Raw genomic sequence first — 13,673 nt, forward strand, 5'->3', positions numbered from 1 at the left:
ACAAATTAAAGCAATACATGCCCTCTTCCAGCCGTCCTGTCAGCAACATTTCAGTGATGTGTGTATGATGTATGATTTCAATGATTGGTGAATATAAAACCGTCTCTAACATATTTTATTTGAATTAAAAAAAGGCAACATATCTTGTTTTTTGGCCCGGTTTATTGACATTGCCTTTGTGCATATTTGCATTAATGCCTAAATAAACGTGGCTTTTTGTGAGTAAACATATAAACAGCCTGTGAAAAGCATTTGAACTGAGTGACTGATTGTGTCATGAGATCTCCAGCCCTCCCCATTTCAGCTCTACTTAGGAGCAATAATGTTATGTAATGTGACCATCTGCTCTTCACATTGATTTAAAGAGTCCCATTAAGCGACATATCCATGCTGAGTGCCAGTGAACATTTGAACCTGGATGCACTTCATGAATGCAGATAAGTTAAAGAGTGAACTGAGATGTATTGCCTTTAAAAACAATCCATAATTCACGTGTTCGTGTGCGTAGAAGAGGATGTGTCATATATGTTGACAGATTGCATGCCTTGCTCTTCGATAAGGGCGCCGATGCAAAAAAAAAAGAAAAAAGGAGCGAGGCACGAGCTGCAGTCAGAGAAGTACTGATCTCCAACTCGCTTTCCGTCCATGGGACATTTGCCCTCTCAATCACTGGACATCTGGAATCAAGCTTCGGGGCCAAACCGGTACAAACCACGGAGAGATTACGACTACGTAGTGACATCTAGCGGCGCTTTTGTGAGCTGGTTTGACAAATAAATCGGTGTTTATGTAGACTGATAGAATGTTATTAGTGTAGTGAGCGTCTAGGCGGCAGTATAGGACCACCCATGCTGCAGCGATTTAAGAAAAACAACAACATTACATCTACTTGTCTCCCGATACGGTAGCGAGCTGTGAATGAATGGTGTAATGACAAATAGGCATCATCACATGTAATAACCTAAGCATTGCTTAAACTATATAAACAAATAGTTTATTTTAAATAAATGAACATACAAGAGTGTGCAAGAGGAAATGATCTGAGACCGACTGAATAGGAACTCTTTGCAAAAAACATCGTCACCACAACAACAACATCAACAACAACAACAACCAAACACCACTGAGGACACACGTTGTTGTTGTTGTTGTTGTTGTTGTTGTTGCCATCTAATGAAAAACTTGCTCATGAAACACCCAGTACACATTAATTATGAATTTGGTAATCGAACCCTGATCCAACAATCAATCAATAAAAGCAAACAAATAAGTAGGCATATGTTATACGTGGAAATCTAAATCTTGGCCACAACACTATAGAAACACCAACAATAACATAAATAATACACATTTACTGTGTCAAGGTAATATTTTTGTTTGTTTTATGGATTACTGTTTTTTTGATGAAGTAGCCTGTGATTGGCTGTGTTTTTCCCAAGCCCCGCCCCTAACATGAACGCGCTCTAGGGCAGAATGATGACTAGAGCGAGTAACAGTAAGTGGTGATATTATATATTATAGAGGTACTTAAAAATCATGACAACGTTCAACTTAGTTGCTTTGCGAGACACAGCCTCACACACCCTGAAAAAGGTGAAGACACACACACACACACACACACGTACACACAGACACACCAGCGCCACGCCCTCTGCATATATTATTGGCCGTTGAGGAGTTTGGGGGAATTGACGTCGCATTTGATTGGTTGTTGTTGACCGCAATCACGTCTACTCGGCACACGATTGGCTGAGCCGTCAGGAGGAAGTCAAGTGTCAAAACGTTTCAGGGGGGATAAGCTCGGAGTTGACAAAAGCGATCTGTCTCAGCTGAAACATTTTGGACACTGTTTTTTTTGGGTGTAATTTCCAGGTTGTGTCCTGGGCGGACAACGCTGGCGAGGATTACGTTATCCGACCGTTAAACATATTCCCCGTGCCGTGCCGAGGACCTGGTCTCACCGTGGATTTGACCACCACCAAAGTGGGACTTTATTGTTCAAGACTGGCTAGCTAGCTCTGCCAAAGCGGCTTGTTTTTGTGTGTCTAGCGTGGACCGCAGGCTATATGGCTGCGAATTATGAGCCGATATATGGACTTTCAGAAGATGAGGTAAGCTTTAGTTCCAACAAGGCTTTGTTACAAAGATGTCAGTCATGACTCTGTGTCTCTCAGTGGGGGTTCAGCCGTAAATAGCTAACACCAAGGCTAGCCGAAAGCTAACGAGCCCTCACCCACAGTGACATTCCATAGTAATTTTCGAGCAGCTGTCAGCTTCCTGCCCCCCTTGTCTGGGTGTCCACTACTTCACTCATCTTAATGTCATTAACAGATGCACCCCTTTTGCCTTCAGGGTGTCGAGATTAAACCGTTCATTTCGACCGAGCAAGCTTATCCATCTCTCTATATCCTTCTATTTGAATTAACATATGCACGACTTGTAGCTCCAAAGTGTTATTTCGGATCCCAGATGTGCAGAGGAGACATTTTTGTTGGGGCGGAGATTTTAGCTGGATGGCAACCACTCTGTCTGACATAAACGCCTCCTTTTTTGTGTCAGTAAACAAAGCCTTTTTGATGGTGAGAGCTGAACGTCTTGCTCTGTCAAATGAGGTCACTGTGGGCTTTAGTGGTGAACTCCGTGTCGCCTTCGACACACACAGACTTAACGTTACATCCATGATGCGGTGCAAAGGTGTGCTAGGATGCAAATGTTGTTTCACATGGTAGTCAAACATGACTACACTATACTGAGTGAGCTGCAAGTGCTGTCAAATCAGCCAACCACCTGTCAGACATGAATAATGCAGTCAGAAATAGTAAGGCTGGAGATATGTTTTTAAGGATCCGGTTGCATGACTATACATAATTTATATCACATGTGTAATTAAGGTTCTTAGGGGAAAATGGGGGCGTGTATAGGCGAATTTGAATGTGGCCTTTTATGCCAGTTTAGTGGACATAGGTCTTGGTTGAAACCCAAAGAATTTGTGTTGCATCAGAAGAGGTAATGATAAACTTTGGTCATACCAGGTGAAATAATCTAACCCAGCCTGTGCGTGTGTGTGTGTGTGTGTGTGTACTGCTTTCTTTATGAGGTAGCCCTTTTCACTTTCATAGCCTTGTGGTGCCCTGTCTGTCAGTCATTACCAGAGGGGAAGCATGCCAGTAAAAACATTGCACACAATGCAACAAAGAGGACCGCAGAAAGGGTCGACTACTTGTTGGTTAAGGTTAACCATATTGCAGGCATTAAATTGCATCCTGTAATGATTTTAAGACAATTGGGGCTCTGCATTCCATGAGACGCTGCACTTCCTGTGAGGCAAACATTCAGAAATGCTACACCCTCTGATCACGACCATAGTCTAAGACGGTAAGAGCTGGGTAGGTCTGGGGCTCCCAACCCTTCTCCCTCTTTTGCTCCATTCTCTAGCACATGTATAACAATTGTCACAGAATTTGTTGCAGAGCTTTATGTAAATATGAACCCACCAAGAAGCAGTGTCAGCGATTTCACTTAAGACTCCATCTCAAGTTGCGGTCGAGTAGAGAAGAGTGTGTGAAGCTGTAAACCAAACATGGTGCGAGGTGGTTTAACTTGACGTACAGGAGGTGCTGTGGGAATTAGATGCGCACACATGAACTATCATAACATTGTCTTTCTCCGCAATGTTTCACTATAGCTTTAACTTGTGTTATGCCATCTTGCTAGGTTCTAAGTGTTGGACCCACTCAGGACTGAAAGCTTTTCCAAAACAACCCATTTCATTTTTAGGTCAAGATTATTGATTTAAAAATGCGGCTTGAAATGTTTGAAGTGGCCGGATATTTATTCCATGAATTTGATTTAATGTTTTTGGTCCATCATCTCTTTCTTCTGCAGGATGAAACGAGACTGCTGCGGGTTAAGGTCATTGCCGGGATGGATTTGGCAAAGAAAGACATCATTGGAGCCAGGTGAGCGTCGCATGACTTTTTTTTTTTTTAAGGACACAACAGAAGATGCTGCCTTATCGGAGGGTTCTTAGTTCTTACGCTGCTGTCCCACTTCAATGTCATCATTGACGGAATGGATGTCAAGGGCCTGGTCACTGCCTCTGACATTGCACTTCTTTTGGCCAATCTAGTCTCATATTTGAATATGTCGGCTGCTTTCTAGCTCGCTAAAGATCAAATGTGTATTGTCGTTTTTATAACTGTTTTGTAACTATCAACATGTATATGTGGGAGTCCTGTAGCCTTTGACTACACTCCTTGTCCCTCCAAAGACCTTGAACTCCGCGTGTTAATCAATGATTACCTGCCTCTCGTATACTACTCATAACCTCTATTACAGCTTTTACAGATAAAAGCGTTTGACTAATAATTATACATGCCCACATACTTTCTCACACGCAGGAAGACACTGTTGTTAAATTAAGCTTTGCTGGGTCTTTGTCACGTTATGGTCATCAAGGGGCCATTTTCTTCTGCTGTCAGACCTCCTGTCTCCTTGTGCGATTCTGTGATGAAGCGTAACCCACTGTTATCACAACTTGTATGCAACGTTACATAATGTCCCTCTGTGGAGGTGTATTTCAAGTCTGTGTATGATAGTTTTCTTTATTTTTATCAGGGCTTTGAGTTCTGCCCTCTCAATTTTAATTGCCTACTTCTCTGTACTTGCGTTGTTAGTACAGCGTGATCAATTAATACTACACAGCGTGACCGTCAATCATTGCTAAATCAGATATAATTTTATTTATGTGCTCTTAGTCCAGGCCATCATTCTGTCCAGGGTCCAACTTTAAGGATGATATCTGTTTATATTGAATGGCTTTGGTTTGATTCACTGTGCACATTCATGTACTTGTTTCAGCCAGAAGGACCAACCATCCTTTCTGCTGTAGATTTCTGCTGTAGATTTCTTACCTTCATGAAGTCATAGGCTGCCAATATTCTTCAAAAACCACACTGGTATTGATGCCATATAGCCAAAATAAAGTCAGATGTGCAGGAAGAAAGTAAAATTAATGTAGAGCTTGTTAAAATCTAAATGTTGTCTAGGGATCCACATATAATTCAGTGTCTGCAGTCATGTTGCTTTTTTCCCGTCTTGACAAACTGCTCCCATGAAAACTAATTTTCGGGAAGGAGACAAGAAGGAGTCTCAGTGCAGCCTGAGATACAGTAGGCCCATTGTTTTAGTTTAGTCACAGCACATCCCAGAACCACACAAACACACAATTAGAGGCAGTGGGGTGTCTGGAGACGTTAATTAACAATCAAGCAACAGCATTTTTGCTTTTGGTACTTTTCTTTTTTTAAATATTTGCCATCCCATCTGCATTTCTCCTTTTGCTTTCTCTCAGCAACTTCCTTAGAATCAATGTAAGGCTGCATGCCAACTGGCAGGCCAAATCTAATTTTGGATATATTTAGGCTGGAATTAGATTGCTGCTTATATCAAGTCTGGATGGCAAAAATTCCCCAGGAAACTGATTTAATAGCAAATCAGATTGAAAAAACACATTCATAGATGGCTTGAAATGTGATACAATTCAAATGTCTACCTTGTGTGCTCAGTCTAGCCACTGAAATAAAAGTAAATTTATTACTCAGGAAATGCAACACGTAACACCAAGTTCTTACACTGAGCCTGGGAAAAAGAACGATTTTAATTCCCTCATCCCTCCTAATCATCTGGGAAGATTGAAAGCGAGATATTATGTTGGTGTGTGAAGAATTAAATATTACGTCTCGCCTCGTGTAGCCTGCCGCTTGCTGTTTTACTTCCACATTGGAGAAGCACAACCAGTCCATGTGTGTCCTGAAATAACTTCTATCAATGTATCAACGCACATCATGTAACGTGGCTACACACGTTGAGAGAAGTTATTTCAGGATGCACAGTAGATGGAGCAGAAACGGGAGCTTTATGGGAAACTTTGACACCTCTGAAGTAGATGATAAGCTTGATGAGTCAAGTAATCCATTGGTCACACAAAGCAAGACTTTTGTTGATGTTATGTTGGGCTCCAAACGATAAATCTGCATCAAAAATTGTGAAACCGTTCTTGTAGGTATAAGACTGGTGAGACGTGTTTCTTCTCATGGAGGTGTTTTGGAGAGGGTATAACCTGACACTGTACCTCGTGTTGCCTGTTGGGACTGAGATCAGGAGAGTAATTGGTCTGCCTGCTGAATAGTGCAGCTCTACCTCTCTATCTACAACTGCCTGGACATTTTCTACCCCGTCAGCACCTTTCAACTAAGACCAGTTGGCTATTTTTAAACCGCACGCTCACATACTCTGCTTACTATTTGCGCCGCTCACCTCAAAATGTTTGTCACTTTCTATTTTTACCACTCTTGCTTTGTCAATAACACATTATAAGCCTTAATCTCGCAATGCCCAAAGCAAGCAGCTTTCATCTGCTGGCCTGTTGGTGGCAGAGGCAGACTCAGCATTCAGGTCTGGAAACGAGCTGTGTGTCAGAGTGAAGGTAGCCTGGCAATCTGGGCTCTGTGTCCACAGTTAATAGGACTAACTAAGGCCAGGCACACTAGACTGTACAGATACAGTATGTTTTAAAGCGTGTCCTAGTACAGAGTATTAAAAACAGCCAAGTACTTAAAATTGCCACTAATACGTGGTCAGATTTTTGCTTTTTATCATCGTGTTGTTCATAGTATTTTGGCTTATTTTCTAAATAGAAAGATATTGAAAAAAATATTATTTTGGTATTGAAGTGTATGTATCTTGTCAGCAATGCTTTATGTAAATATTTTAAATATTATTTGGCTCAGGTTTTCTCCACTGATTTTGTTTCTGCAGCGACCCTTACGTCAAACTTTCCCTCTATGTTGCGGATGAAAACAAAGAGCTCGGCTTAGTCCAAACAAAAACCATTAAAAAGGTAAGTCCTGAGGTAAGAAGTGCCTTTTGATGCATGCGTCTGCGGCTTCCTGTGTTCTGCACAGAGCTTTTGGCCCGTAAGTTTCAGACCTAATGAACTCTGATGTTTGCACAGTGTCCGATTGGCCTTCCCTGCCGCAGTAATCTCCTCCCACACCTGCACCTTGCCTTTACCATTAGCTCCCTTAAATCAGAGGTTTTTTAGGTCACCTGATCCTCCTAATCCCACCACCAACACGTCTACCGCCCGTCCTTCAAATCAAGACAGTCTGATCATCTTGAGAGATGGAAACCACAGGAAGGCAGTGATTCCTGTTTCTGCTCACTGGAGTGTAGAGGGAGACATTGGGCAAGCTCTTTCCCCCCCAGTGGCCTATTCTGGGGAGGAAATATATTCACAGCAGGGGGAGCTATTACTTGTTAATAGTGTAAACTCCACTCGGATGATGTTTTAATGTGCAAGTGGGCTGTGATTGTGAACCAAATGTCCATATTTGTTGCTTGCGTTGTGGAATGCTCTGGGCTATAAGGCTTTAAAATGAAGTCTAGAGAGAGTTCTGCATTAGATGCTATTCACATGCAATGCGGGTTATTCCATAACATGTTACATAATAAACAGATGTGAAACCCCAGCGAAGCAGTTTGCTTCTAACACTGTGAAGCAGCCTGACTCTGTTTCTTATTTCATTATAGATTTCTCCTTTTCTCGGTAGTTAAGCTTCGCGAACGTGTAGCTGCCAGCCAGCCCTCCGCTGCAGTCGGGCAGCTCAGGCCTCCGTGCAGGCAGACATATGCTGCCAGTGGCCATGGTTGCCTTACTGGATATAAATAGCTGACAATGCACTGCTATGTGGAGCAGAAAATGAAGCATCACTGCTCGGCTCTTCCATGGGCTCCATGTGTCTTTAAGTAGGACACCTTTGATGGCATCTTTGTCGTTGAAGCGAAGAGGACGGCTTGTGGCTGGATGGCATGAAAAAAAGAAGAGCCAGTCTGAGACGAATATCAGTAACGAGAAGCCAGCCTATCACCAAGCTTTGATATTTGACAGACTTCTGCCCAGACAGGGCACTGGGTTCATTTGTAGTTCCTGCTTTCTCAGCAGTGGATTTAACGGGGACGTTATTTTATCGTTGCCGTAAAATGTCGTGAAGCGTTTATTAATCAGTGTGACCTGTGAAATTAAGGCTTCATTGACATTCTAGTGTTTAAGTCAATTCAATCAACGGAGGAATTTTCACGAGATGTCTCACATAGTTCTCAGTCCAATAAAAGAGAGTCTGTGCGACGCGCACACGCACACACACTGACCTGAGGGGATGAAAATCCTGATGGTTTTTAATCTCGGGACTACTGCCAATCACCGGGACATGTTGTTAGCCACAAACTTCCTCTAACAGCGTAAGAGGATCATTGACGCACAAGATCCAGTCCAATTCCTCATTAGGGCTCTCTTGTCTCACTCCGAGTTGGATCGGTTTCATACATCTGGTCTGTTTATCTATGCAAACTAATGATGGTGTTTGCTGTTAATTATTTATCAGCCTAAACCACGTCTGCACTTTCTGTTTCAGACGCTCAATCCCAAATGGAACGAGGAATTCTACTTCAGAGTGAGTTCAGGTTTTGAACTCTTTGTGTGCTTCATCATGTGTCTACCCAGTATCCTCCACTACGACGGCCTGTTGTTTCACTTGTTTACTCTAGAACGGTAGTGTCAGAGCTCAGTCCCACCTCCCCCCCACCTCTGTAATCAATAGACCATATCAGACTTATGCATCTACGTTTGCTTTGTGTGCCACATAACAACTGGGTGACCGCTGTGTGTTTTGTTTCCAACACAGGTGTGTCCGCAGAATCACAGACTACTCTTTGAGGTTTTCGATGAAAACAGATTGGTAAGATTCACACTTTGTAACCTCTCACCTTTCACTCACTCTGTTGCATACATCACACATGATTTAGAGTCTAATTTGAGTCTAGTTTGAGTCACGTTTTGACACTTGTTGATTTACTGAGTTCCAACCACAGCGAACCTCGTGTCTCTTAATTTACTTCACGCAGTTTGTTTGCACTTCAAACTATTGGGACATTGTGTTGACTTTATCTGCACCCCTGTGTCTGCAATGTGTCACCCCTGTGTCTTCACAGGGGTGACACATTGTCGCTGACACATTGCCAGATTTGATATTACCGGATGTCAGCTGTAGTGTAAACAACAGAAATGCATTGCGGTACTCGTGGAAGAAGCGTGGCCATAGGCAGTGTACGGCCGGTTTAGTTTCATTGCTCTACTTTAAGGCTGTAGTGCACTAACAACTCCTACATTCCCTCTTATGTCAAATTTCCACCACAGTAGTTTCATTGACTTGTGAAATGAAGTCTGTTGCAGGCCCTCAGTTGCCATGAGAACTACGGTAGATCAAATGTCTGCATGATGTCAAGAGTTGCAGCAATTAAAAACTGCTCGAGTAGGTCTTAATAATCGATTTACTAATTCACGCTTTTGAATAACCGTCACCTTGGTGAACCATCTTCGTTGGCATAATGAAGACTGTGTCTGTGGAAGCAGCGAAAGGCTTCCCTCGAAGCAGTTTAGGTCGTCAGTAGTACGTTTCTCATGCGTTCTCAGTAAACTCTGGGGGGTCTGTGTCTTGATGTGTGATAAAACAAACAGCGGATGCAGCCCCAGATAGTATTGGTGTTCTTGGCTGGATGAGGCACATTCTGGCCCGGCCTCGCAGGTTCAGGACTTCTGTGATTTTATCTTCTGTGATAACTTAATTAAGGGAATTGCATGATTAAAATCTTGTTCAGTCACTTTAATGTGCATGCTACTGATAACATCAGTGCATACTTTAATGCGTGTTGTGTGCATGTTTGATAGAGGGGAATTACTGGCGCTCAGCCCGCTCAGAAAAGGGCAGCTCAGTTATTCCCCCTCGCTACAGTTTGGAGGCCTCTGCTGCCGTATAGAAGAGGATGACTCAAGAACAGCTCCCAGTCCTCTCCTTATATGTCTGAGGAGGTGCTTCTCTGTCTATCTCTATGTGCATGCCAAGGCAGCTCCTTCCACCACTCGCCAGTATCGCTGCTTGTTCTCTTGCATCCTGTCATTTATGGTTTATTTGTCTTATAGACATGAAATGTTTGACTAAGCTCTGCGCTGCAGCACGTGTGATAGATTGGGTTTCACTTATGTGTACTTATAAAGATGCTGATGCTCTAGATGCACTCAATTTCAACTAATGTTCCTCCAAAATATCGGAGAACTACACGACTGACTGCTAACAGCGAATGTAAAGATACAGTGTAGTGCTTTGTTTGAAGCAGGCGTGTTATGTCATTTGGCAAACTGGGCTTGGTGCCATTGGACCACACATTGGCATTTCTTTTATACAGAACGTTCTCCATAACGTTTCACACACATTTATTGACTAACACTGTAGGCAGTGTGTCATCGCAAAGTGCAACCGGCTGCCAAGCCACGATTTCTTCTCGCTGTACAGTATTTTTCTTTTGGCTCTGCCTGGAGTCAATATCGCTTGTCTCCTTGATGCCCTGTTGTCCAAAATGGAGAACTTTCATATTTTAGTTTTTGTCCTCTCCCATTGTGGTGCTCCATCCGTGGCATTGGTTGTCAGCTCGTTGCAGCTTGCTTCTTGAGACAGATACGGTGACACACTGAGGACTTAACCAAAGGTCGAACCAGTCATAGAAGTGGGAACAGGCAAACTAGCTCCAAACCCCCATTTTCACGTGCTGATCCACCGGTGAATCACTGCACTATTAAGAATGCGCTCATGAACATACAGTATGTTGTGCAAATCTCTCTTTCTCTGTTTTTATTGTGTACTTTAGCCAAATACTACATTACAAGTGCGTGAGCGTCATAATTCGTGTGCTAGTTTTCAGCACTGCGGACTAAAATCCCAGCTGAGTCGTGTTTTGGGCGTTTTTTTGGATGCAAACAGAGTGGCCTATAAAACCACCAGACAGTTAAGTGTTTGGGTGTGGATGGTAGACAGCATAGTTTATTCTGTTTGAGGACTTTGATATCTCTCTCCATAGAGAATTGAGCTGTTTGCCTTATCAAAGCTGCAATCTGTCAGATATTCTGCTCTTCACTTTGCCGCTGCCTTTATTTTCTAGTCCATTTTTATGCTTCTTTTTTCTGTTTCCAAGCTACAAGAAGTAACGATGCTCAATTTGTGACCAGTCTACCTGTTAAATAATGATATGGATGTAGGTAGATCAGCAACAGCAGAAGGGTGATGTTATGGCCGTATGTCATTACATGAATGAAGAGATAGTTTAGAGGGTAGAGGCCACATTTACCTGTGACAAGAAACTGAGCTACACTCTGATACTCAAGATGACAGTTTTAGGTAAAGTAATAAAGTGGGAGGTAATGTTTTGGGGTCTAAAAACGACCAAACCGTGTGGTCCGAGACGTGGGAACATTGGCAAGGGGTGTAGAGGCAGGGAAAGAGATCATGTGATTGGAGGAAGTGATGGACGGTGGTACGTGGGGTGTGTGTTTGGGGGCCCCAGTTGGCACTTGAGGGCAGCATGGGGTTGTAACAGGAGGTGCTGGGGCCATTTGTGGTCACATGGCTTACAAGCAACCCACTGTCACCTCGGAAACCAGGAGCGCCGGCCGCTCTTATCCAATCATGTCAGGAATGCTGGCCGTCACTCGGCTCAGGCTATTTCTGCTGTCTGTCGCTAGAGCTTGGTGGTGCTAAGAGTCTGGCATACAGGGATCCTTCTTACCCCCCCACCCCCCTCACCCTTCCCCTCCTTAACCTCCATTATGCCATTCCTTAGAGTGCACCGTGTAAAGTTGTCAGCTCTTTCTGCAGTGTTCAGTCTTGGTGGTGTGACTTCTTTCTGCCGTGCAGTTTACTGTGGAAGGAAAGTTGTGGAAGAGACTAGGAGAGGGTGGGAAGGGTGGGGGTTAGGGAGAGTGGAAGAAAAAAAAAAAAGGGGGATCAGTCATCCAGCCAGCCAAAGGAGAGAAGTGGGCGACACTAAGAGACAGAGACTGGAGCCAGAGAAGAGAAGCAAACAGCCAGTCAGAGAGAGAGTGAGAGGGAACAGGAGCTGTGGGACGCGAGGTGAAAATGGCTCAGCGTCTGCGTTTGTACTTTGGCTCGGGCCGCAGTAACACAGCCCCGGAGATACTGGAAGGAGACTCTGAGGAGCAGCAGGGAGACATTGATGTGGCCGAGGCGCTACGCGTGCAGCGGCCTCCGGTATCGACATCCTCTCAGGAGCCAGCTGCGCAGCATGCCCCACCGAGAGCGTCGTGGTCGGAGGCCTCTCTGAAACGCAGCTCCTCTATGTTCATACCCCAGCTCGCCGCCTACGCTGAGCCGCGGCCCACCAAGAGCTCCTCCATGCACATCTCCCTCCAGCGCTCAAACGGATCAAGTAATGGAGATTCCCGTGGTTATGCCGATGATGTCCCTCCACCCTGTTACACTCCTCCGGGACCTGCGCCTGCCTATTGTGAACCACAGATCCAAGCAGACGTCCCACGACACCCGCCGCCTCCGTACTACAGCCCAGATACTTTAAACTCACCAACTTTTATGATGGAGCCGAACCTGCCCGAACGCAGGGTCTTCAGCATTGGCTCCAACGGCCATACCATGTATAGCAGAGGCCAACCTAATATTAGTGTTGGTGGTATTTGTATCCAGAGGAACTCTCCTGATGGTTCGGACGTCCAGCATTTCAGAATCCACCCTTATGGGGGTACCGGCTGGTCTGTCCAGCAGCAGAGCTTGGACCAGTGCTCCGTTGTTAACGGTGGAACACAGAGACTAGTATTCCAGCTCCAGCAAAGTCCAAACCAGGATCAGAGCCAGGGCAGGCCAGAGTCTGCTGCAACCCAGGGAGAATGCACAGATGTTGGCGCCGCCAGCTCAAGAGGTTACCCAAGAATTCGACTGGAGCGACGCTCGTCTCAACCGAGGCTGTTGCGGGAAAGTCAACCCCAGGAAACTGGTGCAGACAGCCAAGCTACAGAGGAGATCCAGACGGACACGGAGAGAACAGAAGCAAGATCTAATGGTTGTACTTTCAAAATCCGTGGGGGTTCTTCCAGGAGGCAGCCTCATTTCAAGATCTATTTTACCCCAGGCGGAGGTGGAGATCAGGATGTTAGCATTGGCAATGATTTGATGAAGAATAATCCCAAGGTAAGTATTATTGGAAAACTTTAATAGGACTAGAAAAGTTTTTAAATGTAAAACGATTTTGTAAATATTGTAAAGAGATTTGAAAATGAGATAAGAAATAATTTGAATGAATGAATCGTAAACAATCACATTAAATCGTGGATGGGTCTTCTCCCTCATATGACATTTAGTTGAACACATGATAGCTCGTCTGGAGTGTAGCCAGAAGAAGGAGGGCATTTAGTAGAGCCATGGGTATTAAAAATGAGAATCAAGGTGAAAGTTATGCTACGTAAATGATATATATGCTGTGGGGGTGTCTTGAGTATTTCACATTTCATTTGTCACTCACTGAATCCAGCCCAGTTGAGGAGAGGTGCAGGAAGAGGGTGGTGGCATTCTGGGAAGTGAAAAGCACCGACATGGCTGCTGAGCTAAATCACACACACTCTGGCTTTCTTTCACTTCACAACCACAGGCATTTGAAGTTTTACACACATCGGCCAATTCAGTCATGAAAGGAAAACAGGAAAAGGATGAGTGGACGATTTCTCCCCGTGCACTTGTTGCCTTCTGTTCCACAGA

The 13,673-nt window shown here is 44.2% G+C and overlaps 1 protein-coding gene across 4 annotated transcripts in view; it reads left to right on the plus strand.

Moving 5' to 3' along the window:
- Positions 1-1,783: 1,783 nt before the first annotated feature.
- The window catches only part of nedd4l (NEDD4 like E3 ubiquitin protein ligase), a 40,730-nt gene continuing 28,840 nt past the window's right edge, over positions 1,784-13,673 (plus strand). For 3 of the 4 annotated variants that reach the window (XM_076087567.1, XM_076087575.1, XM_076087584.1), the window contains exons 1-5: positions 1,784-2,111; positions 3,886-3,959; positions 6,820-6,901; positions 8,475-8,513; positions 8,745-8,798. In XM_076087567.1, the coding sequence (XP_075943682.1) occupies positions 2,067-2,111; positions 3,886-3,959; positions 6,820-6,901; positions 8,475-8,513; positions 8,745-8,798 (294 nt within the window). In that variant the 5' untranslated portion in view covers positions 1,784-2,066. Of the gene's footprint in view, positions 2,112-3,885; positions 3,960-6,819; positions 6,902-8,474; positions 8,514-8,744; positions 8,799-8,824; positions 13,110-13,673 lie in introns of those variants that run through there. The other variant, XM_076087592.1, reaches the window with a different exon arrangement.

This window comes from Anarhichas minor, unplaced genomic scaffold (genome assembly GCF_050575085.1).
Source record: "Anarhichas minor isolate MPS153535 unplaced genomic scaffold, ASM5057508v1 ptg000002l, whole genome shotgun sequence".
Taxonomy (NCBI): Eukaryota; Metazoa; Chordata; class Actinopteri; order Perciformes; family Anarhichadidae; genus Anarhichas; species Anarhichas minor.